Source organism: Dipodomys merriami, unplaced genomic scaffold, assembly GCF_024711535.1.
Source record: "Dipodomys merriami isolate MVZ:Mamm:240054 unplaced genomic scaffold, mDipMer1.0.p SCAF_11, whole genome shotgun sequence".
NCBI lineage: Eukaryota > Metazoa > Chordata > Mammalia > Rodentia > Heteromyidae > Dipodomys > Dipodomys merriami.
The window spans coordinates 38,868,549-38,894,192 of NW_027202382.1; the positions used below are offsets into that span (position 1 = coordinate 38,868,549).

General features: G+C 38.3%; 1 protein-coding gene across 4 annotated transcripts in view; it reads left to right on the forward strand.

Moving 5' to 3' along the window:
* The window catches only part of Rabgap1 (RAB GTPase activating protein 1), a 149,739-nt gene that overhangs the window by 24,018 nt on the left and 100,077 nt on the right, over positions 1-25,644 (forward strand). For all 4 annotated transcript variants that reach the window (XM_070013209.1, XM_070013222.1, XM_070013216.1 and 1 more), the window contains one exon: positions 24,119-24,353. In XM_070013209.1, coding sequence (XP_069869310.1) covers positions 24,119-24,353 — 235 coding nt within the window. The remainder of the gene's footprint in view (positions 1-24,118; positions 24,354-25,644) is intronic.

Here is a 25,644-nt window from a genome sequence, read left to right on the forward strand (position 1 = left end):
TAAGATTTATACCCAACACCTCAGTAGAAACACTAGATACAAGAAGCCAGTGGGATAAGCTATTTCAGAGAAAATCCTACCAACTGCTAGGGCTGGCCTCAGGAAGATACAACTTGAAGATTTTGTGAGTTAGTTCTAAACTATTTCTGGAAAGTATCATAGTATTCTGGTTTCATAGTACATATGAACTTATGTTTTGACTACACAGTTAAGTGTGCAATACTATTTTGTGTAAAAATAGAAAACACTATTCACACTTTAATTAAAAAAATACTTTAGGCTTGGTGCCAGTAGCTCATGACTGTCTTCCAGCTACTTAGGAGGCTGACTGATCAGGGTGGTGATTGCTGAAAGGAAAAATGAGTCAGTTTCTTACAATAAGGCAACAATGAATTTTGCTACATGGATTGACTCTTCCTTTTGATGGAAAAAAAATGTATTATGTAGCATGCAAACCTTTTTGAGAGCATTTTACCCATGTAAGAACTGCTTTCAGAATTGAAGTCAAACCCTGCTTTTGCTTTATTAGTTAGCTTTATGTAATATTCAACATCCTTTGTTGTCATTTCAGCAATATTCAGAGCATCTTAGATTCCTTTGTCAGGTAGGTGTGGCAGCACAAAACTGTAGTCCCAGTTACTAAGGAAGTGGAGATTGGGAGGTTGACAATTTGAAGCCAAAAATTTGTGAGATCCCCATCGGAACCAATAACTGGATGTTTTAGTACATGCCTGACATCCCAGCAAGGCCAGAGCATAAGTAAGATGATAACATTCCAGGCCAGCCTGAGCTAAAATGTGAGACCCTATCTCAGAAGTAAAGCAGAAAAGGCGTAGCTCAAGTGGTACAGCACTTGCCTAGCCAAGTGCAGGGTCCTGAGTTCAATCTCCAGTAATTAAGAGGAAAAAAGGACAAAAATCACTTTGTTTGCACATCCATGACAAGAACCTCCTCATCTATTAAGTTTTATCAGGAGATTGTAGTAATCAAATACTACTTCATTCTTTGTGGTAGGCTTTGGTATCTGGGTATATGGCTTCAAGGAGACCACCATTGAGGATACATTGAATTGTTCAGGATATATAGTTCAAACACAACAGGTGATAACAAGGGAGTGAGAGCTTCTCTGCATCAACTGAGCTGCATAACGGGCACAGAAATTTCTTTTGGCTGCATTTGGTCAAATTGTGTGTAATGAATATACAAATAAGCTGGGTTTACTGTATTTTTTTATTTTTTATTTATTTTTGTCGGTCGTGGGGCCTGAACCTTGGGCCTGGGCACTGTCCCTCAGCTCCAGCTCAAGGCGAGTGCTCTACCACTTGAGCCACAACGCCACTTCCAGCTTACTGTATTTCGAATCCTAGTTTACTTGCTAGTTCTGCATTGGCAGTTACTTCTTCCGCTAAAGTCTTAACCATTCAAAGACATAGAATCAACTTCTCCCAAACTTCAATTTGATCTCCTCCTGTGAATAGAAAATGATCTTAATGGCATCTAGAATGTTTGTATCTTTTCAGGAGATTTTTAATTTATCCATATTCCTTAGAGAAATCACTGTCTCGGGCAGCTCTAGTCTTAAAAATGTCTTCCTGAGCCAGGCGCCAGTGGCTCACACCTGTAATCCTAGCACCTCAGGAGGCTAAGATTTGAGGATCGTGGTTCAAAGCCAGCCTGGGCAAGAAAATCTGTGAGACTCTTATCTCCAATTAAACATCAAAAAACCAGAAGTGGTGCTGTGGCTCCAATTGTAGAGTGCTAGCTTTGAGCTGAAGAGCTCAGGAACAGTGGCCAGGCCCAGAATTCAAGCCCCACGACTGACAAAAATTAAAAAAAAAAAAAGTCTGCTTGCCCGCCCGCCCGCCCACCCGCCCGCCTGCCTGCCCTTCTTCCTTCCTTTCTTCCTTCCGTCCTTCCTTCCCTCCTTCCCTTCTTTCCTCCCTTCCTCCCTCCCTTCCACCCTCCTTCCTTTTCTCCCTCTCTCCCTCCTTTCCTTCCTTCCTTCTTGCCCTCCTTCCATTTCTATTTTCAGTTTTCTTTCCGTCTTGCTTTCTTTCTTCCTTTTTTTTTTTGGTTGTGGGACGTGGACTCTGGGCCTGGCCATTGTCCCTGACCTCTTCATCTCAAGGTGAGCACTCCACCACTTGAGCCACAGTACCACTTCCAATTTTCTGGTGATTTATTGGAGATTAAGTGTCTCACGGCCTTTCCAGCAGCTGGCTTTGAACCTTGATCCTCAGATCTCAGCCTCCTGAGTAGCTAGGATTACAGGCATGAGCTACTGGCACCCGGCTTTTTTTTTTTAATGCTGGGCATGGGTGCTATCCATTAGCTTTTGTGCTCATGGTTAATGCTCTACCACTTAAACCACAGCTCCATTTCCGGCTTTTTGGTGGTCTGTTAGAGACAAGAGTCTCACCAAGTTCCCTGCCTGTGCTGGCTTTGAACTGGGATCCTCAGATCTAAGCTACCTGATTACAGGCATGAGCCCTGGAACCTAACTATAAATGTATTTCTTAAAGAAAAACACTTGAAGAAAATTACTCCTGGACGCATAGATTGTTGAATGGATATTGAGTTAGCAGACGTGAAAGAAACTTTAATCTTGTATTCTCTCCAGTAGAGCTTTTTCTTGGATGCGTTGTCAGTGAGCAATAGTATTTTCAAAGGAGCCTTTTTTTTCCTGAGCAATACATCTCAACAAAGAAACATTCAGTAAATATTATTGTCAACAGATGTGCTGTCATCTAAGCTTCGTTATATTTGTAGAACACAGGCAAAATATATTGAATATATTAATAAGGGCTCTAGGGTTTTCATATTGTAATTGAACATTAAAATCATTAGCGGGACCAGCTTAGGAACTAGAGATATGGATCAAGTAGTAGAGTACCAGCTGTGAGCAGAAAAAGCTGAGTAAGAGCACACACACATCAAAAGAAGACAGTAACAACCACCCATGAATTTTAGCCATGCACTAGAGGCTATACATCATCTTGTCTACTCAGAGGCTGAGATCTGAGAATCAAGGTTCAAGGCTATCTCCTATAACCTAGCAAAAAGCTGGAATTGAAGGTGTGGTTTATATGGTAAAATGCCAACTGTGATAGAAAAAGCCAAGCTAGAGGTAATGGCTCTGAGGTTCAACCTGGGTACTGGTACCAGAAAAATAGTTTAACTTTGCCTAACATTGGAGCTCAGCATTGGGTTTTGTTGTTGTTTTTCTCTAGCTGTGTATATCCTCCATGGCATCTTCTTCCAACATGAGGCTGTTTCATGTCCATTGAAAATCTGTTGTTTGGTATAGCTACTTTTATCAGTTGTCCTAGCCATTCTTCTGGATAATTTCTGCAGCTTCTATATTAGTACCTGTTGCTTTACCTAGCCCTCTTATGTTATAGAGATGGCTTTTTCCCTCCTTAAATCTCTACTAGCTTTAAAGTTTTCTACTGTAGTTTCCTTACCTCTTTCAGCCTCCATAGAACTGAAGAGAAGACAATTTCTCTGGATTGTGTTTTGGCTTGAGAGAATGTTGGTTGGTTTGATCTTCTGTTTAGATCACTAAAACTTTAAGTCATCAATGAGTCTGATTTTTTTTCTTTTTTGTTGGTGTGTTCATAGTAGTGACAAGTTTAATTTCCTTCGAGAACTTTTCATTTTCATTCACAACTAGAAATCTAGCTTTTTGCCCATCTTGGTTTTTGGTAGTTCTTCCTCACTGACCTAATCATTTCTAGCTTTTGATGTAAAGTGAGGGATTTACACGGCCTCATTTCACTTGAAAAATTAGAGGATACTGGAGGGTTTGTAGTTGGTCTACTTCCAATATTATGTCTAGGGGAAGAAGTGGGCCCAAGGAGGGAGATAAGGAACAGTGGGGCTGGTGGATAGAGCAGTCAGAACACATTTATTAAGATTGCTGTTTTATATGAGCATGGATCCTGGCACACTGAAGCAATTATTGCTTCAGCAATAATTGACATCAAAGAACACATAACAAATAATAGAGTGAAAAAGTCTGAGTTATTGAGAGTTACTGGTAGATTTGTAAATTTATAGATGTTGTGTGTAATAGTATTAAAGAAAAGGAGAGAAAAGAGCTGCAGGTGTAATGCTTCTGTATCTCAATAGGATTAAGTTGCTATAAATCAGAAGCTGATTCAGGCAAATTAAGATGTGATATTTGAGGTAATTTCATACAGTACCAAGGATATTGCTTTTTAAAAATTAGCATACATTTGTAAGTTAAGGGGGTTCATTGTACTATTTCCATACATGCATGCAGGTCACTTTGACTAGATTGACCACATTCCATTCCCCTTCCTTTTCCCTCCTCCTTTTTCAATTAACATTTAGTGGCTTTTATTATTCTGTGGTCATATCCTTCTGTCCTCTTTACTCAATATCCCCTCTTTCCCCTCTCCTTGGTCCTGTGATTCCTTCCTAAACAATCCTCATATGTTCATATTCCATTCCATTGCTGTCATTATTGTCATTCCTCATTACTTTAGTAATATACTCTTTAAGTGAGTGAGAACATGTAATATTTGACCTTTTGAGCTTGTCTTATCTCATGGAACATAATGACCTCCAATTCCATCCATTTTCCTACAAATGACCTAATTTTTCTCTGTGAGTAACATTCCATGGTATATGTATGTATACCATATTTTCTTTATCCATTCATTGATAGTTGGGCACCTCAGTCAGTTCCACAGTTTTATTATGAACAGAGTTACAGTAAAAATGACTATACAGATACCTTTTTTGAATATTGATTTACTGTGCTTTGGATATATGCCCAAGAGTGAGATGGACAGGTCATAATGAAGGTTTATTTTTAGTTTTTGATGAACCTCCATATTGATTTCCATAGTGGTTGCACTAGTTTGCATTCTCAACAGTGTATAAAGGTTCCTTTTCTCCCACATTCTTGCCAGCATTTTTTGTTTGTTTTGGCACTATCCTTGAGTGCTCTACCACTTGAGCTTCAGTGCCACTTTAAGCTTTTTCTGAGTAGTTTATTGGAGATAAGAGTATCCCAGACTTTTCTTCCCTTACTGACTTCAAACCACAATCCTCAGATCTCAGCCTCCTCAGTAGCTAGGATTAGAGGCATGAGCCACCAGTGGGCAGGCTTATATTTTAGTTTTCTGTTCTTTTCCATTGGTCTCATGTTGGGCTTTATGCCAGTATCCATACAATTTTGGTTACTATATTGGTGGAGTGTAATTTGAAGTGTGATGTGTGATGCCTCCAGCAATGCTCTTTTTGCTATTTACATTCTTTTATGCTTCCCTACAATTTTACAATTGCTTTTTCTATTTTTGCCTAGAATGATATTGCTTTTGGTAGTTATGGCCTTTTTCAAAATATTCCCATAATCATGAAATGAGGTCTTTATATCTTCTGGAATCCTCAATTAATTTCTTAAGGATGTTATAGTTTTTATTGTAGAAGTCTTACTTTCTTGTTGCGTTTGTACTTACATATTTTTATTTTTTGAAGGTTTTGTAAATGGAATTGTTTAACTTTTTTCCTCCTTTTTATTGTTATTATAAAGGTGATATACAGAGGAGTTACAATTATAAACAGCAGGTAATGATTACATTTCTTTCTTTCTTTTCTTTTCTTTTTTTGTCAGTCATGGGGCCTGAACTCTGGGGCCTGAGTGCTGTCTCTCAGCTCTGCAGCTCAAGGGTAGCACTCTACCACTTGAGCCACAGCGCCACTTCTGGCTTTTTCTGCTTATGTGGTGCTGAGGAATGGAACCCAGGGCCTCAGGCATGCAAGGCTAGCACTGTACCACTGAGCCACCTTCCCAGCCCCATGATTACATTTCTTTCTGGATAATGTTCCCCCTTCCCTTGCTCTCTCCCAGTTTGGAATTTTTTTCTTGATTTCTCTCTTTGCCTATTTATTGTTGATAGGTAGAAAGGCTAGTTGTTTTATGTTGTTTTTTTTTTAAATCTCCTGCTACATTGTCAAAAAGTATCACACATAGGGACTTTATGGTGATATCATTAGGTTCTTAAGTGTAGAATTACATCATTTGTAACTAAGGAAGGGATAAGTTGATTTCTTCCCTATTTGTATTCTTTTTTTCTCCTTGTTAATTTTTTTTTTTATTATTAGAAGGGTGCTGTAGAGAGAATACAGTTTCTTATTTGTATTCTTTTTATTTATTTTCTATTGCCTTACTGCTCTGGCTAGAAATTCCAGAACTATCTTGAATAAGACAGAAGATTGTGCACCCTTGTCTCCTTGCTAACTTTAGAGGATATGATTTCAGTTTTTCTTCATTCAGTATAATATTGGCTCTGGGTTTGTCATCCATAGCTTTTATTATTTTGAGGCATATTCCCTATATTCCCATTTTCTTCAGAGTTTTTGTTATTTTGAGGCATATTCCCTATATTCCCATTTTCTTCAGAGTTTTTGTTATGAAAAGTTGTTTAGTTTGTCAAAGACTGCATTAAGATCATTATGTGATGTTTTATCCTTGATTCTGTTTATGTGTTAGGTTTAAACAGAATCTGATTGCAATATGATTTACATATGCCTAGCCTTGCTACCCTAGAATTGAGATAGAATTGATTGTGATGTATCTTTTTAGTGTGTTGTTAAATTCAGTTTGCAAGTATTTTTTGTGAGAATTTTGGTGTTTTTCTTTTTTTGTTTTTTTTTTTTTTTTTGTGCCAGACCTGGGGCTTGAACTCTGGGCCTGGGCACTGTCCTTGAGCTCCTTTTTGCTCATGACTAGCACTCTACCACTTGAGCCATAGTGCCACTTCCAGCTTTTATTGTGATTATTGGAAAGTCTTACAGACTTTCCTTATTGGGCTGGCTTCGAACCCTAACCCTCAGATCTCAGCCTCCTGAGTAGCTACCAGTGCCTGGCTATGTCTTTTTTTTTTTTTAACTAATACTTATTTTTTGTTATTATAAAGGTGATATACAGAGGGGTTACTGTTTCATAAGTCAGGTAATTGTCTGTGTTCTTAAAGAAATTGATCTATAATTCTCTTTTTTTATGTGTGTCCTCATCCAGTTTTAGAATGAGTATAATACTGGCTGCCATAAAATGATAGTAGTGTTCCTTTCCTTTCTGTTTCATGGAAAAGCTTGAGGAGTATTGGTGTTAGTTCTTCACTAAAGGCTTGATAGAATTTGGTAGTGACCCCTCTGTACAGTATTTTCACAATAAAAAATAAATAAAAATTTAAAAAAAGAAAAAAAAGAATTTGGTAGTGAATTTGGCATTCCCTGTGCTTTTCTTTGTTCAGAGACTTAGTGCTTCAATTTCATAGTTTTTTTTTTTTTTATGTGTTGTCCTTTTTTCTTTTTGGTCAGATTGGCAAAGGTTTCATCAGTCTTTATCTTTTCAAAGAACCAACTTTGATTCTTTTGTTACTTAAATTTTTTGTGCTAGTATTGGGGCTTGAAAGGGGGCTGGGGTTTATGTTATTTTCCAAATTGTTAAATTGTTATTATTGAAGGTGTTGTACAGAGTGGTTATAGTTATATGTCAGGAACAGGGTACATTTCTTTTTGGACAATATCACCCTTTCCCTCATTGTCTCCCAGTATTTCCCTCTCATCTCCCCTTTCCCCCTCCCAAAGTTGTCTAGTTGGACTTGTGTTCTTGCTCAGCCTTTTCACTCGTGCTGGTGCTAATATTTGAGTTACACTTCTAGTCCAGCTTTTTTGCTGGTTGATTGCAGTCTTTTTTTGTGTGTGTGAAAATACCGTACAGAGGGGTTACAATTACATGGGCAAGATAATGAGTGCATTTCTTACCAAGCATTGTTGCCTCCTCCTTTGATTGCAGTCTTGTGGATTTTTCTACCCAGGATGGCTTAAAAACATAATCCTCAGATCTCAAGCCTCCTGAGGTCTAGTTTTTGATTCTTTATTTTGTTTTTAAATCTCTAACTTACTAATTTTTTGCCCTAATCTTTTCTATTTGCGAATTCTTGGTTTCACTTCACTACATCATCATAAGGCTATTTGTTTGAAATCTGTTTCATTAGTGTTGTTTGTTACTTTGTTTTGATGTAGCTGTAAACTTTCATCTGACACTGACCATGCTTCCAGCCCTCTTTCTGTTTGGTTTGGTTTTTGATACAGGCATTCATTCTGTAAACTTTCCTCTTAACACTGCCTTTATTATATTCCAAAGATTTTGGTAAATTGTATGTTCATTTTCATTTAATTTTAGGAACCCTTGGATTTCCCCGTTATTTCTTCAATGACTCACTCATCAGTCAATAAATTGTTTACTCTCCATGTGTTTGAATATATTCTGTGGTTTCTTTTCTGTCGAATTCTATTTTTATGTCATCTTGGTCAGAAAGAATAAAGGGAGTTGTTTCAGTTTTTTATTTGCTAAGACTTGTTTTGTTTATAATTATAAATGCCTGTCTTAAGAAGAAAGATCTGTTGGAGACAGTGACTCATTTCTGTAATTCCAGCTACTCAGGGTACTGAGATCAGTGTCCATTTCAACCAGTAAACAGCCTATTGTCCTAGCTATTCAGGAAGTAGAAGAGTATGGTTTAAACTGGACTAGGCAAAAGTTAGGTACAAGGTCTTGTACAAGCAAGTGAAGGTCTTGAGTTCAAACCCTAAAACTTCCATTTAAAACAATAATAAAATCATGCTTACCTTCCACATTAAGGCAATAGTAAAAGAAGGGCACATTAAGCTGAAAATAATCAAGAGAAAGAAAGTAGAAGACTAGACCAGAAAGTGAAATAGGATGAAGAGGAAATCAGTTGCTTCAAACATTGCTTCTTTGAAAATATACAACATTGATAAAGAAAAAAGAAACAAACTACTAGATTTAGAAATAAGAGACATTATACTGGCCTTTCATAAAAGAATCATGAAGCCATAGTTATATTCTAATGAATGGATGAAATGAACATATTTTTATTTTATTTATTTTTGTCAGTTGTGGAGCCTGAACTCTGGGCCTGGGCACTGTCCCTCAGCTCTTCAGCTCAAGGCTAGCATTCTACCACTTGAGCCACAGCACCACTTCTGGCTTTTTCTGCTTACATGGTGCTAAGGAATCGAACCCAGGGCCTCATGCGTGAAAGGCAAGCACTCTATCACTGAGCTACCTTCCGAGCCCTGAACATATTTTTAAAAGGACAGTAATAAAACTGATTATATAGATTATATAGTCTGAATCAAAATAACAGACTGAATTAATAGTCAAAAAAGTATCAGCAAAGTTCAATGACAGATAGCTTCTGTGCTCAATTCTGTCAGTTATGTAAATAATAGTATTAGTTCATCACAAACTTTCACCATAAAATAGAAAAGTAGTGAATATTTACGAAGTCATTCTTTGAAGACAGTATATTACCTTAATACCAAAATCAGAAAAGAATGTCACAAAGAAGTTATATAGCAGTATTTTTATGAAATTATGTAAAAATATCTTCTATAATATGCTAGAAAATTGACCTTATTAACATATAAAACATATTTCACAACATGACCAAGTTGGTTTAGTATCTGACAAACTTATAAGTGTGGTTATCTCAATAGAAATCCTTCAAAATGACAAACTGATGCTTTTCTGTGAGCATATGAAAGAAAAGGTCCTCAAAACAATACAACAGAACTTCCCAGTGCAAAAGAGAGTATCTATAAAACACCTACAGTGAAAATCATACTTAATGGTGAGAGTAGGCATTTTCCTTCTAATTTTAAGGACAAGACAATGGTGTTTGCATTTATCACCTCTGTTCAGTGTTGTACAAGTGGTTATGACCTGGCTATTTAGGATGAAAAAGAAGTAAATGCCTTTATTGCAAAGGTGGAGCTAGGCATGGTGGTTAATACCTGTAACACAGCACTCGAATCTGATGCAGGAGGAGCAGTAGTTTGAAGTTGCATAGTTTAGGCTACATAACTTGTAAATCAAAATTCATAGATATTCAATAAGATTATATCATGAAGATAATTGTGAAAAAAATTGTTTCCATACACTCAAAATCTGTGTCACCAATAACAAGAACATAATTCAGTTGGGAGCACCCAAAAGGACAAAATAATTAATAAAAAGAAGGTTCAGTTTGAACTAAAAAAATGAAAATATTGTTGAAATTTATAAAGATCTAAATAAATGGAAAGACCTCCAATGTTAGGAATCAGAATATTTAATGTGGGGCTGGGAAGGTGGCTCAGTGGTAGAGTGCTTGCCTTGCATGCATGAGGCCCTGGGTTTTTGATTCCTCAGCACCACATAAGCAGAAAAAGGTGGAAGTGGTGCTGAGGCTCAAGTGGTAGAGCGCTAGCCTTGAGCTGAAGAGCTGAGAGACAGCGCCCAGGCCCAGAGTTCAGACCCCACAACCAACCATAAAAAAAAACAACAGAGGGCTGGGAAGGTGGCTCAGTGGTAGAGCGCTTGCCTTGCATGCCTGAGGCCCTGGGTTCGATTCCTCAGCACCACATAAGAAAAAAGAAAAAAGCCGGAAGTGGTGCTGTGGCTCAAGTGGTAGAGCGCTAGCCTTGAGCTGAAGAGCTGAGGGACAGCGTCCAGGCCCAGAGTTCAGGCCCCATGACCGGACCCAAAAAAAAAAAAAAAAAAAAAAAAAAACAGAATATTTAATGTTAAGATGGTAGTACTCTCCAAATCCATAATAGAATCCTGTGTAACATTTTTAAAGAAATGATAAGCTGGTTCTAATTAATAGAGTATTGGAAGGAACCTTAAATGGTGAAAATGAAGAACAGTATGACAACAATTGTGAATTCAGAACTTAATCTAAAGTAGTAGTAATCAAGACAGTGTGATCTATTGGTCAGCTAAATGCAAAAGTACCAAGATCATTCAATGGTATTGAATCTGATATCTCATAAAGTTCAACAAGAAATGTACTCACTACCTTATTTATGTAACTGTAACCCCTTTGTACATCAGCTTGACAATTAAAAAAAAAATCTCCAGGGCTACTTAGATACCTATGATTCATTCCTCTTAGCTTCTTGGGAGACTGAAACCCAGAGGATCACAGTTCAAGGCCAGCCTGGTCATACAAATTAGACTTAATCTCCAAATAACCAGCAGAAAGTAGGACTGATAGTGTAGCTCAAGCAGTAGAGCACTAGCTGAACAAGCAAACTGAGAAGACATGAGGCTCTCAAGTAGTTCCAACCCCAGTAACACACACACACACACACACACACACACACACACACACACACACACACACACACACACACACACACACACACACACACACACACACACACACACACACACACACACACACACACACACACACACACACACACACACAAAATTTCCTCAGGTATATCATTCATTGAATAGGAACAGTCTTATTTATAGTCACAGGAAGAAAAGAAGAAAGCCCATATATATTACCTTGGATACTGGTTTGGAGAGGAGTCTTGCTAAGAATTTGCGCCCATGAGCATGTTTTCACGTATGTTTGAGTTTGAATTTATCCTATCTGCATGTTTGTAATAGGGAGGGCATCTGACAGAAGCAAACACAAAACTGGCAAAACCACTCGTCATTCAGGCTGCATAGTATTCCCACAGATAATGCAAGCCAAGGGAGAGAAGAAATTATATTATGATTAGACAAAATTCAACTCAATATAAACAAGTAGACTTCAACAGCATTGGATCCTGCCAGAATTTAGGCCATAGAATTACATGTTAGGTTTAACCGTTAAGGTAAGTAGTATTTAAACAAAAACTTAAAAATGTGAAAACATTCTGAGAAAGGAAGTAGGGCCATGTACACAGTGCTAGGTAAGCACTGTATATCACTGAGTATACCTACAAACGTACAGTTGGATTTTAGAACAGATTTACAAGCCTCTGGTTTTTCTCCATCCTCTTTTAAAGTAATGTTAGTAATTCTATTTATTTATTTATTTATTTATTGTTACTATAAAGGTGATATATAGAGGGGTTGCAGTTATATACAAAATGTAAGGAGTATATCTGGGGGGGGGATAGTGTCACCCCTTCCCTTGTGCTGTCTCCCACTTTGTTAGTAATTTTTAATTAAATCTTTAGGTTGTTTCTTTGGTCATCCCTTCAGGTAATAAGATAGATAATCAGAACAGATAAAATTTATAAGAGAATCACAAAGTGATTTTTAAGTGATCTATTAAAGATCTGGGCATGGTGGTACATGCCTATAATCCTTGGGATTATAGCACTTGGGATGCTGGAGCAGTAAAATTATGAGTTTGAGGCCACTGAGTTTGAGGTCTGCTACTTCGCAAGACCTTGTGTGAAGAAGTAAAAAAAAATTTTTTTAAGTCACAGAATGTGTGTGTGAGCAGGTTTGTGATGTGAGATTAGTAACTAAATCTCCCAATATTCAGACTGGACTTTTGGCTCATTTATAATTTGCTTTCTGACAAAAGTAATTTTTGTGTATGGCTCAGTTTTGCATTAAAACTGAGCAAAATTACTTAGTTTGGACCATTTTCAATTATATTTTCCTGCACCAGGATAAAAATATAGGGAACTACAGATCATCAGAAATTTGTCTTTAATTTTCAGACCCTCTAGGGATTGCTCAGCACAAATTGATATTTTCTATGTGCATTCTTGAAGATCTAATTGTTCCCCAGGAAAGAGTCTCAAACTGTGTGAAGAAGTTTTGTTTGACTGGCATATTAAATTAGGCCTGGTTAGTATTGGAGCAGTGACGGAAACGAGCTATAAAGTTAGGAGTACAAATTTGAGACCAGGAAATGACTCTGGATATTGTCTTTCGAACATTTTGTCCTGTTTCCATTAATGCAGTTTTACTCTCTAGGAAATAGACTTGTAGCCAATTCTACCATATAATTTATAGCTGCCATATAACTTAGTTGTTATATTCAGAAAGGACCTACATTATTCTAATAGTTTTTCTTTGCACATGATACTATGTTCTTAGAGTTCTGTGACCCTTGGAATATAGATCCACATTGTACTTGCTTTTTTGTGTAACTAATTGTTAAGTTTTTGCTTCCTTTTTTCTAACATCAGTTCTAATAGATGGATGAGAATTTATTAGAACTAAGAGTGGCGTAGTGGAATACACCTGGATGCTTACTAATTGGCAGGTACCATTATATGAGAATTAAATGAGATAATCACCTAATAAAAGCCAGATGTGTGTGTGTACACACACAATATCATATAGTCACTGTATCATGTAGTCATCATGTACCCATATACTCAGTACAATCTTATGAGATAAAGGTTAAAATCCTTTTTCTAGATGAGACTATTGTGACTCCCACATGTTATCTTGTCAACAGAGTCTTTGGAGCCCAATTATGGCTAGTGTGCTCAGTTGCAGAGCTACATACCGAACTGTTCTGTGCAGCACCATTTGCATAATGTATGGGGCGAGTAGTGCCTCCTACAGATTTGTTATATGGCAGCTCTGACCCTCATGCTTCCTAAGTAGATTTATGAGTAAATCATTCACCTGTCTCTGCCCTTACAAACATTTATTCCTTAAGTTTACAGTAGCTGGTCATTTGGGTGCTTTACACTTCGTTTGCCTTCTCAATTCGGGACTGTTCCTAAAAACCTCTTCTTTCCTTTAATGGAACTTACTTGGACATGAACTTATGTGTTTTGAAGTATTTGGTCTTCCCAGGGCTTTCATTCTTTTTTTTTTTGGGGGGGGGGGTCCAGTTGTGGGGCCTAAACTCTGGGCCTGGGCACTGTCCCTCAGCTCTTCAGCTCAGGGCTAGCGCTCTACCACTTGAGCCACAGCGCCACTTCCAGCTTTTTTCTTTTTGCTTATGTGGTGCTGAGGAATCGAACCCAGGGCCTTATGCATGCAAGGCAAGTGCTCTACCACTGAGCCACCTTCCCAGCCCTTACTCTATTTTTATACATATTTTATACATTCATTTTATACATTTATTTATACATATATATATCTTACTAGGTAGTCTTGGTTGTCATCAAACTCATGATTCTCTTGCCTCAGTTTTGTTTTGTTTTTTTTTGTCGGTCATGGTGTTTGAACCCTGGGCCTGAGCGCTGTCCCTCAGCTCTCCAAGTCAATGAGAGGGCTCTACAACTTGAGCTACAGCGCCATTTCCAGTTTTTCTGGTGGTTTATTGGAGATAAGAGTTTTGCGGACTTTCCTGCCCAGGCTGGCTTTGAACCGCGATCCTCAGATCTCAGCCTCTGAGTAACTCGTATTATAGGTGTGAGCCACCAGTGTCCGGCTGCCTCAGCTTCTTGAGTGCTGGAATCACAGATGTGCACCACTCCTGGTTCTCTCTCCCTTGGTATCCTTATTATAAATGTGACATTTACAATATATGTATCTTTACTGTAAATGTGACATTTATTGTAACTGTGATATTTATTGTAAATGTCACATTTGTAACATTTGAATGACAATCTTTCAATTTTAATGACATTTGCTTAGAATAATAAGACATGATCATATTTGTTTTTTGTTTTTACATGGATAAAACTATAATTATTCAGATTTCCTGGTTTTGTAGTTCAGCTAAAATTCAAAGAATATCTAGATAGGATCCAAATTGGATCAATTCATAGTGCTTTGGCTTTTATTCTTTACATTTATAAAATTTATTTTAGTAAATGTATATTTCATATGTGCTCTGTATCAGTCATTCTCCAAAGCTCAGAGATATAAATATAACTTGAAAAACAATCTCTGCCTAGTCTGGTTTAAGGGCCCATTAAACAAATATTCTCTAAAACAACATATAGTAGTTGTAAACTTGTATGCTAATAATTAGGGTAGCCTGAGTGGAAAGTGATGAAACTGTCCAGGAGGGTTAAGGTCTACCTGTTACTATTAAAGAGGTAACAGGTTTTAAGATTGGCTTTAAAGAATACACAGGAGCAGGAGACCTTTCCAAGAAAGGGATCAGTCTACACAAAGTTTGGTCAATGCAAAGTAATGATGCTTTCTGGGAAAGTGGAATAGTTTGTTTTGTTTTGTTTTGTTTTGTTTTGGGTCCGGTTGTGGGGCCTGAACTCTGGGCCTGGGCACTGTCCCTCAGCTCTTTAGCTCAAGGCTAGCGCTCTACCACTTGAGCCACAGTACCACTTCTGGCTTTTTTCTTTTTTGCTTATGTGGTGCTGAGGAATCAAACCCAGGGCCTCATGCATGCAAGGCAAGCACTCTACCACTGAGCCACCTTCCCAGCCCTGAAACTGGAATAGTTTGATGTGACTAGAAAAGTAGGTTGGGCAGGACTGTGAAAAGACTCAGAAGATACCTAGAAATTTAGGCTTTGACCTAAGGGCAATGAGTATTCAAATCTTGGTCACAACTAATATTGTAGTTGTTACTTGAATAGCTATTGCCAAGAGCAAAAGGGAGAAAGAATGCAGAGAAACTGCTAACTTTGTAGTAGGCTTATGCAAGAGGAAAGCAGTGTATTCAAAGTTTATAGTATTCAGGGAAATACGTGGGACAAACGCATAACTGGGCAAAATCAGTAGGAATGAGAAGAGTTAAGAATGACCAGTTCTTTGGCCCATGGAATGGGTAGTAGTGCAGTTCACTGGTAAATGAAGAAAAGAAGGGAAGGAGCAGTTAGTGAGTTAAAGTTTAAACTGAATAAATTTGGAGTATGCGGTTGAAACATTCTGTCCATAGACAGTTAAGGAAGGGATTGTTGATACAGATTTGGGACAGATACCATATGGTAGCACTTATATAAATGAATTTTACCAGGCATTGGTAATCGTAGCTACTCAGTAGGCTGAGATCTGAGGATCACAGTTCAAAGCCAGCCCAGGCAGGAAAGGCTGGGAGACTCTTATCCCCAATAAACCACCAGAAAACTGGAAGTGGCACTGTTACTCAAGTGGTAGAGCACTAGCCTTGAGCTGAAGAGCTGAGGGACAATGCCAGGCCCAGAGTTCAAGCTCCATAACCGACCCGCCCCCCCCCCAAAAAAAAGAAGTTAATTCCAAAGCCAGAATCTTAGGAGGGCATCTTTCAAAGGGCATATGAAAGAAAGAGGGCAGAGGGAGAGAGGAATGCTAAGGAAGTAAAGGAAAGGAAGAAAAAAGAGAACAAGTTGCACTGGGCTCAGGTGGCTCACATCTGTAACCCTAGCTACTCAGGAGGCTGAGATCTAAGGATCATGGTTCAAAGCCAGCCTAGACAGGAAAGTCCATGCAACTCTTACCTCCAGTTAACCACCAGAAAACCAGAAGTGGCGCTGTGGCTCAAGTGGTAGAGTGCTCCCCTTGAGCTAAAGAGCTGAGGGACAGTGCCCAGGCCCAGAGTTCAAGTCCCACAACTGAAAAAAAAAAAATAAGTTGCCCTCTAGATTTCTTATTTTTCATTTTTTATTTTTTTGGGGTCCAGTCATGGGGCCTGAACTCTGGGCTTGGGTGCTGTCCCTCAGCTCTTCAGCTCAAGGCTTGCACTCTACCACTTGAGCCACAGCGCCACTTCAGGCTTTTTCTTTTTGCTTATGTGGTGCTGAGGAATCAAACCCAGGGCCTCATGTATGCAAGGCAAGTGCTCTACCACCAAGCCACCTTCCCAGCCCCATAGTTTTCTTATTTTTTATAAACCATATTTTTCTATTTTATTTTGTCAACTTTATTGAGAAATTTACACCCAGTAAATGCAATTCTTTTAGGTATACAGTTATATCTGTTAGATGTAAGCTCTTACCAGTCATTATAGCCAAGATAGAAAATACTTGTCATCACTCCAGAAAATCCCATTGTGCCTTCTTTTAATCCTCTGTTCCACTTTCCAAATCCCTAAGAACCAGTGATGAGATTTATTATGATGAATTATCCCTGTGGTTTTGCCTTCATTATATGCCATTTAAACAGAATGATGGGCCAGGTGCCGGTGGGTCCTACCTGTAATTCTAGCTACTCAGGAAGCCGAGGATCATGGTTCAAAGCCCCACTACTGACACACACAAAAAAGTGGGCTAATGCCATATATGGCCTTTTATATCTGATTTCCTTTGTATAAACTTTTGAGATTCATCTGTATTATTATGTGTATTAGTAGTTCCTTTTTATTGCTCAGTAGTATTTTATTTCATCTATGGCAGTTTGTTTATACATTCACCAATCACTGAACACTTTCATCATATTAATTTTTGGCTATTATGAAAAATGCTGCTTCATTTGCAAATAGGTCTTTGTGTGGCCATATATTTTTATTTTTATTGTCTTATTTAAGCACTTAGAAGTACATAGAAATGTGTCATATGGTAAATGCATATTTAACTTTCTAAAACTTTCTTTAAATTGGCTAATGTGACTGCATCATTTTAGATTTTCACCAGCAGTTTATGAGAGTCACCAGTTGCTTAGAGGATCCTTGCCAGCCCTTACTATTAGGGTTGTATAGTTTTTTTCTTTTAGCTGATCTTACATTGAAGCTTCCTATTGTGGTTTCAGTTTCTCTATAGCTAATGATGTTGAGTTTCTGTTCATGTGCTTATTTGCCACTTATATTTTTTTTGGTGAAATACCCATTTTTTAAATTGATAGCTGTTTTAATTTTTTTTAATGGTGGTATTAGAATTTAAACTCAGGGCTTCATGCTTGCTAGAGAGGTACAATGTAACTGAACCATCCATGCCTATAACTTAATTTTTTTACTGTTGATTTTTGGAAGTTCTTTTTTTTTTGGGTCCAGTCGTGGACCCTGAACTTTGGACCTGGGCGCTATCCCTCAGCTCTTCAGCTCAAGGCTAGCGCTCTACCACTTGAGCCACAGCTCCACTTCCGGGTTTTTCTTTTTGCTTATGTGGTGCTGAGGAATCGAACCCAGGGCCTCAGGCATGCAAGGCAAGCGCTCTACCGCTGAGCCACCTTCCCAGCCCCGATTTTTGGAAGTTCTAAGTCCCTCATCAGATATATAATTTACATGACTCTAGGGCTTGTCTTTTCATTCTTAGACTTTTTTTTTTTTAAATCAAACTTAGGGCTTCTTGCATGCTAGACAAGTGGTATATACCGAGCAATATCCCAACGCCCTTATTTGGAAATCCAAGTCTTCAAGAAGCCTCCAGGTTCATTATATGGTAAAATAACTGTCAAGATGCTTTGACAGCTGCTCACTGTTTGAACCTTTATCAGAGGTAGGCAAATTCCAAAAGTAAAGATCAGTGGCAGTTCATCCTTTATTATGATGAACAATTTATATAGTAGTAATTCTCAGTTATGCAGTATTGCATGTAAATTTTTCATGACATTTTTTTCTAATGTAAATTTTAGGGCCCATGCAGAGTTTCTCTGCCCACCCTCACTTAAGCTTTGTACTTGATAGGCAGGTGCTTTACCTGATCCATGCCATGAGCTCTTTTTGCCCTTGCTATTTTTCACATTAGGTCTCCCACTTTTTGCTTAGGGCTAACATTGAACCCTAAACCTCTTGAACCTAAACTTGCCAAACCAGAGAGAAGTTTTTCTTTGGTGAAGCAAAAGGATTTTCATTTTGAAAAAGTACCAAAGATAAAATTGATACCTATACAGAATCTTAGAAAAAGATATGACATAGACATTTTATTTCAAGATTTTAATCTGTGGCAGTGTTTCATAATTCTATATCAGATTCACTGTGGCATTAAAAATGCATATGCTAGGCTGCCTCTTTTCTGAAACTGATTTAGTTTTCAAGGGTAGAAGACGAAGGACAAAGGGAGAAACATGCGTTTAAATTTTAAAGTCTCCCTGTGCAATTTCTGTTGCATAGTCATGGTTAAAAAACAGTAATTGAAGATTCTTTCTCAGTGTGTAGTCAGCAAGCCAGCAGCAGCGCCATCTCACAGGAACTTTTTAGAAATGCAAACTCTCAGGTTTTGCCCCAGATTTTTAGAATTGGAAACTCAAGAGCCCCACAGTCTGTTTCAGCAAGCTCTCCAGATGGTTCTGATGCATGCCAAACTTTGAGACTTTTGCTGAATGTCTTCCAGCTTGACAGAGACAAAATTGACTGCCTTACAAAATTCATTTAATTATATATATTATAATGTCACAGGTAGTAATTTGGAATTGGATTGAATGTTCGTAAATGGTTTAACATGATAACTGTTGAGTACTATACTTTAAGTAATTATCTAAGACATTTGTTTGGTTGCTATTTTTAAGCCACTCCTAAGAGTTAATAATGTTGCTAGGTGCCAGTGGCTCACACCTGTTATCCTAGTTATTCAGGAAGCTGAGATTGGAAGATCACAGTTCAAAGCCAGCCCAGGCAAGAAAGTCTGTGAGACTCTTGATCTCCAGTTAACCACCAAAAGCTAAAAGTGGATCTGTACCTCAAGTAGTAGAATGGTAGCCTTGAGTTACAAAGTGAAGGGATAGCACCCAGGCCCAGAATTCAAGCCTTAGTAACAGTGTGTATGTGTCTGCATAACACACGCACGCATACACACACATACACAAAATCAACAGTTTATACATGTGTACATTACATTTTCTACCTTTCTTTTTTTTTTTTTTTTTTTTTTGTCGGTCGTGGGGCTTGAACTCTGGGCCTGGGCACTGTCCCTCAGCTCTTCAGCTCAAGGCTAGCGCTCTACCACTTGAGCTACAGCGCCACTTCCGGTTTTCTGGTGGTTTATTGGAGATAGGAGTCTCACGGTCTCTCCTGCCCGGGCTGGCTTTGAACCGCGATCCTCAGATCTCAGCCTCCTGAGTAGCTAGGATTACAGGCGTGAGCCACCAGCGTCCGGCACATTTTCTACCTTTCATAAGGAAGAGTTAAAGGAATTGATTCAGTTCTTATGTTTACAAAATTTACAAACTAAAGAAGAATGAAAGACAGACTTTTATAAACACAAAAGGCAAACATGTAAACCTGTTTTCTGTGATTGGTGAATATATTATACCATGACAGCCAAAGTTGGGTTTACTTATGGTTTAAACCTGGAGTCGAATAGATTCTCTGTTTTTAGGAAACTAACTCTCCTATGTTATTTCTCATGACTTTTGGAAAATAGTTTAGGTTCAGTTAAGCTACCTACTTAAGTGATACAGAATTTCTCTGGTTTTGAAAGAATAAGAGATAAATTGGAACTAAACTCTGTGTTTTTCAGGTGCTTTAAAAGCTTTTTAAAGCAGTTCTGAAAACAGAAATTGAGTTGCACTTTAGAAGCATAGAATCAGCCTTAACCTAGAATTAAAGTTACTCAACATACTAGTAGTTGAATTAGCAATAACTTCTAACATAAATTTAAATTGGCAGAAACAAAAATTGTTTGTGAAGTGAAACAGCCCTTATTTCTATGGCAAGAGTAGTTGAAGTGTTAGAATTTCCTTAGGAAGGTACCAACAAAATAGAAATCAGATTGACTGTGAGGATTTATAGCCCAAGATACTTTATGGTCACAAAAGCTCAAAGCAAAAGTTTTTTAATTGGATCCCTTAGTAGCACAGAATAGTATCTCTGATATTGGAATTTTACTGGATAATGCTCCTTCTCAATGTCAGTCTCATAGTCCCACCCACTTAAATTTTCTGAAAGCCTTTTTAAGCCTCTAGAGCTTTTTTACTCTTGACTTTTTTATTTTTATTTTATTTTTTTGAGACAGTTCTGATACCAGCCTAGGCTAGCTGGAAAACTGGAAAACCCAGACTGTCTTCAGATTCCTGCCTCGCTTATCTCTGCCTTCTGGCTTTACAGGAATGCACCATTATGCTCAGTATGACTTCTTTTTCTGAATTAATTCTTTTGTTAGCTTTTCTATTCTTTTCCTTTCTCCCTTCCTTCTCTCCCTCCTCTACTCACTTACTCCTTCCCTCCCTTCCTTCTTCCCTTCCTCCCTTCTTTCCTTTCCTTGCTGGTTCGTGGGCTTGAACTCCGGGCCTTGGACTCACCAGGCTTATTTGTCCAAGGCTGATGTCCTAGAGCCACATCCTCAGCTCAGTGCTTTTGTTGGTCACTTGGAAATGGAGTTTTGAGGACTTTGCTGCCCTAGCAGCAATCCATAATGCAAGGGGCCGATTTCTGAAGACACATCACTGATCCTCTATATCTCAGTTTCTTGAATAGCTAGGATTACAAAAATTAACCACCAGCACCCAGCTTATTTTTTAAAAATATTTCTTGAATAAGCATTTAGGGACATTCTAAGTGGGTTTTTGTCATGTGGTTTTTCTCAGCATTGGGCTGTTTTCACTTGATTTTGTACTTGTTTACTTCCTTTTTCTATCAACTAATAAACCATCATAATTCCATAAAAATATTTGAAATGATTGAAATCAGTGCTTTTGTTCCTTAAGACTATTATTTCATGCATCTTCTCAGCTTTATTCATGTATATCAAAACTTTAAAAGATAGGAGACACTTGTAGCAGAAACTGTAAAACACCTGTGAGAGTGTACATTCCAGTAGGTATGTTATGGTTCATAATTTTGGAAGCAAGTACATTTTTCCCTTAAGTGTAAAGTGCAAAGGTATTTCTCTTAAGAATATGATTTCTCATCAGGAAAGCAACTCCTTTTGTAATAGCTCCACAAAAAATAAAACACCTAGGAATTAACTAAAGAAGTGAAGGACCGCTATGATGAAAACTTTAAAAACTTGAAAAAGGAAATCAAAGCAGAACTTAGGAAATGGAAAAACCTCCCATGCTTCTGGATTGGAAGGATCAACATTGTGAAAATGGCAATACTTCCCAAGGCTATCTACAAATTCAATGCGATACCTATCAATATTCCAACCTCATTCTTCAATGAAATAGAAGAAGCAATCCAGAAATTCATATGGAACAGTAAAAAACCGGAATAGTAAAAAAAATCCTTAACAGAAAGAACAGTGCTGGAGGAATATAAATACCAAATTTCAAACTCTACTACAAAGCCATAGTAATCAAAACTGCTTGGTACTGGCACAAGAACAGACCTCAGGACCAATGGAATAGAATTGAAAACCCAGAAATGAACCCACAGACCTATAGCCACCTAATCTTCTATAAGGGACCTAAAAAAATAGAATGGAAGAAAGACCGCCTCTTCAGTAAATGTTGCTGGCAAAATTGGTAAATCATCTGTAGAAAACTAAAGCTAGATCCTTATATATCACCCTGCACCAGAATCAACTCCAAATGGATCAAAGACCTTGAAGTCAAAGCAGACACCCTGAAAACATTACAGGATGAAATAGAAGAAACCCTAGGTCTCCTGGCACAGGCCAAAATTTTCTTAATAGAGACCCAGAAACCCAACAAATCAAAGAAACATTGGACAAATGGGACTGTGAAGCTACAGAGCTTCTGCATAGCAAAGGACATAGCTAGCAAGATCAGTAGAAAGCCCACAGATTGGGAGAGCTTCACTAGCCATACAACGGATAAGAGTCTTATATCTAAAATATATTTGGAACTCAAAACATTAAATCCCCCAACAACAAATCCTCAAAGAAACATCTGCCTGATAAATAAGTGGGCTAAAGACTTAAAAGAGAAACTTCTCTGAAGAGGAAATAAAAATGGCCAATAGACACATGAAGAAATACTCAACCTTTCTACCCGTAAAAGAAATGCAAATCAAAACAACATTGAGAATCCACCTCACTCCAGTTAGAATGGCTATAATCAAGAACTCTTTTTTTTTTTTTTTTGTCGGTCATGGGGCTTGAACTCCAGGCCTGGGCGCTGTCCCTCAGCTCTTCAGCTCAAGGCGAGCGCTCTACCACTTGAGCTACAGCGCCACTTCCGGTTTTCTGGTGGTTTATTGGAGATAGGAGTCTCACGGTCTCTCCTGCCCGGGCTGGCTTTGAACCGCGATCCTCAGATCTCAGCCTCCTGAGTAGCTAGGATTACAGGCGTGAGCCACCAGCGCCCGGCTAAGAACTCTTAATAACAACAGATGCTGGAGGAGATGTGGCCAGAAGGGAACTTACTACACTGTTGGTGGGAGTGTAAACTTGTTTAACCACTTTGGAAAGCAGTATGGAGGTTTCTCAAAAGACTCCACATAGAGCTCCCCTATGACCCAGCAATCCCACTTTTGGGCATTTACCCAAATGATCACAAACAAGGTCATACCAAAGCTACCAGCACAACCATGTTTATCGCAGCATTATTTTTACAATAGCAAAGATATGGAACCAACCCAGATGCCCTTCAGTAGATGAATGGATCAAGAAAATGAGGTATAGATAATGGAATTCTGTGCCTCCATCAGAAAGAATGACAAAACCCACCATTTGTTAGGAAATGGAAAGACTTGGAAAAAATTATATTAAGTGAAGTAAGCCAGGGGCAAAGAAACTTAAGTCCCATGGTTTCCTTTATTTGCAATAACTAGTATATGTCTGGGACAAGCAGAGAAGGTCAAAAGCTATGTACATATGACCAAATAAGATGATGTTAAGCCCCAAGATAGGGACACAAGTAGTTTTTTTCTTTCTTGGTATTGTTTCTAGTGTATTTATAGTGTACCATGTGATTTTTGTTGTTGTTGTTGTTCCTTTGTATGTCCCTCCCCCATGGTATAACCCCTGTTTTCACTGTATTTGATCGATCTAATTTGGGGAGGGGAAGGGAAAAAAACAAAATGTTTAAATAGGGATACAGGTTGACCCATTGTAACAATGAGATGTACAAGACACTATGTTGAAAAACGAACTTTATAATTTAGGTGGTGGGGGGAACAGGAGTGTAGTTGAGGAGGTAGGAGGGAAGGGATGGTAGAGGAAAAACAAAGGAGGAGGCAACAATGCTTGATAAGAAATGTGCTCATTACCTTGCTCATATAACTGTAACTCCTCTGTACAGTATTTTTACAATAAAAAACTTATTAAAAAAAGAAAATTTTTTAAAAAGGATATGATTTCTCAGCAGACATAGAGAATGACATAATTCAGTTGTTACCAGTTGTGACATTTGTGGAAAATGTTACCAACACTGGCCAGCAGGCTTCACATGTATTTCTGGATATTTGTTTCCAAATCATTATCATTTTTAATGCAAAACTATGAATTAAGAGAGCAGCTACAGTCCTTATTATTGGTTATTAATTATTCTATTTTTCAACACTCAGAAGAAACTTAAGGAAATACTTGTACTTGTCTTCAGAAATGAACCCCTTGCATTACTGATTGCTTGTACTTGTGACCCTTAGATTGTAGGGAATGGAAGTGAGCAGCAGCTGCAGAAAGAGCTAGCAGATGTGCTGATGGATCCTCCCATGGACGACCAGCCAGGGGACAAGGAGCTTGTGGAAAGGTCACAACTGGATGGCGAAGGAGATGGGCCTCTTGCTAATCAACTCTCAGCTTCATCCACCATTAACCCTGTGCCATTAGTTGGGCTCCAGAAACCTGAGATGAGCCTGCCTGTGAAACCTGGACAAGGAGGTTAGGGTTGCTGCATTGCTTGCGTAATTGAAGGTTATTGTTTTTAATATTTTGGTGTCTGCCATGTGATTTGACTCAGAATAAGATAGGAATTATCTTGAATTATCTAAATTCTCTGGAAATTACAGATTCTACATTTAGGAAAATGTGTTTTATATATATATGTGTGTGTATATATGTACATACATATGTAAACGCATATATATCATTCTGATTTTCCTTTTAACTGTATTTCAGTTACGCCAAGGAAGGTATGGTAGTTAGATGACACTGAGAAGGGAATCTTCCCCCACCCCTCCATGGAGCTTTAAAGAGTTTTCCCAGACTAGCATCAGTGGCTTACACCTGTATTCTTAGCTGTTCAGGAGGCTGAGATCTGAGGATCATGGTTTGAAGCCAGTGGGGGCTGGAAAGTCCATGAGACTCTTATTTACAGTTAACCACATGAAACATACCAGAAGTGGAGCTATGGCTCAAGTGGTAGGGCACCAACCTTAAGCAAAAATGTTCCGGGACAGCACATAGACCCTGAGTCTTGAACTCAGGCTCTTGACCCATGACTAGGACCAAAAAAAAGTTTTCCAGGAAAGAAGGAATTTGAATGCAGTGCTGCAGAAATTGAGAGACGATGCTTGGTGAATAGATGTTGGTTTCAGTAACTCTCTGTGAGTAATTGCTGCTTAGTTGGAAACGGGCATGTGCAAAACTAGACAGAAAAGCATAGTAAGAGAGAAAGAAAGAATTAGTTATAAAGCTTCATTTGAAAGAATGGGGTGATAGCAAGGATATTAAGTGAACACAATATAGTGGCTAAGATGGTGAATTAAAGAATTATAACTGTAGGTTCAGAAAGAAGACAGGATTGCCGAGAATGCTCAAATACTACATGTATATTTCACTTGAATTTAAGTTAGAAAGTCCAGTTGGAAGAGTTATAAAAGTGAATCAGGCCAGATGCTGGTGGGTCACACCTGAAATCCTAGTTACTGAAGAAGCTGAGATCTGAGGATCACAGTTCAAAGCCAGCCCATGCAAGAAAGTCCATAGACTCTTTTTTTTTTATATATATCTTTTTTCTTTTTTAGTCAGTCTTGGGGCCTGAACTCTGGGCTTGGGCACTGTCCCTCAGCTCTTTAGCTCAAGGCTAGTGCTCTACCACTTGAGCCATTGCACCACTTCTGGGTTTTTCTGCTTATGTGGTACTGAGGACTTGAACTCAGGGACTCATGCATGCAAGGCAAGCACTCTACCATTGAGCCACCTTCCCAGCCCTCCATGATACTCTTATCTC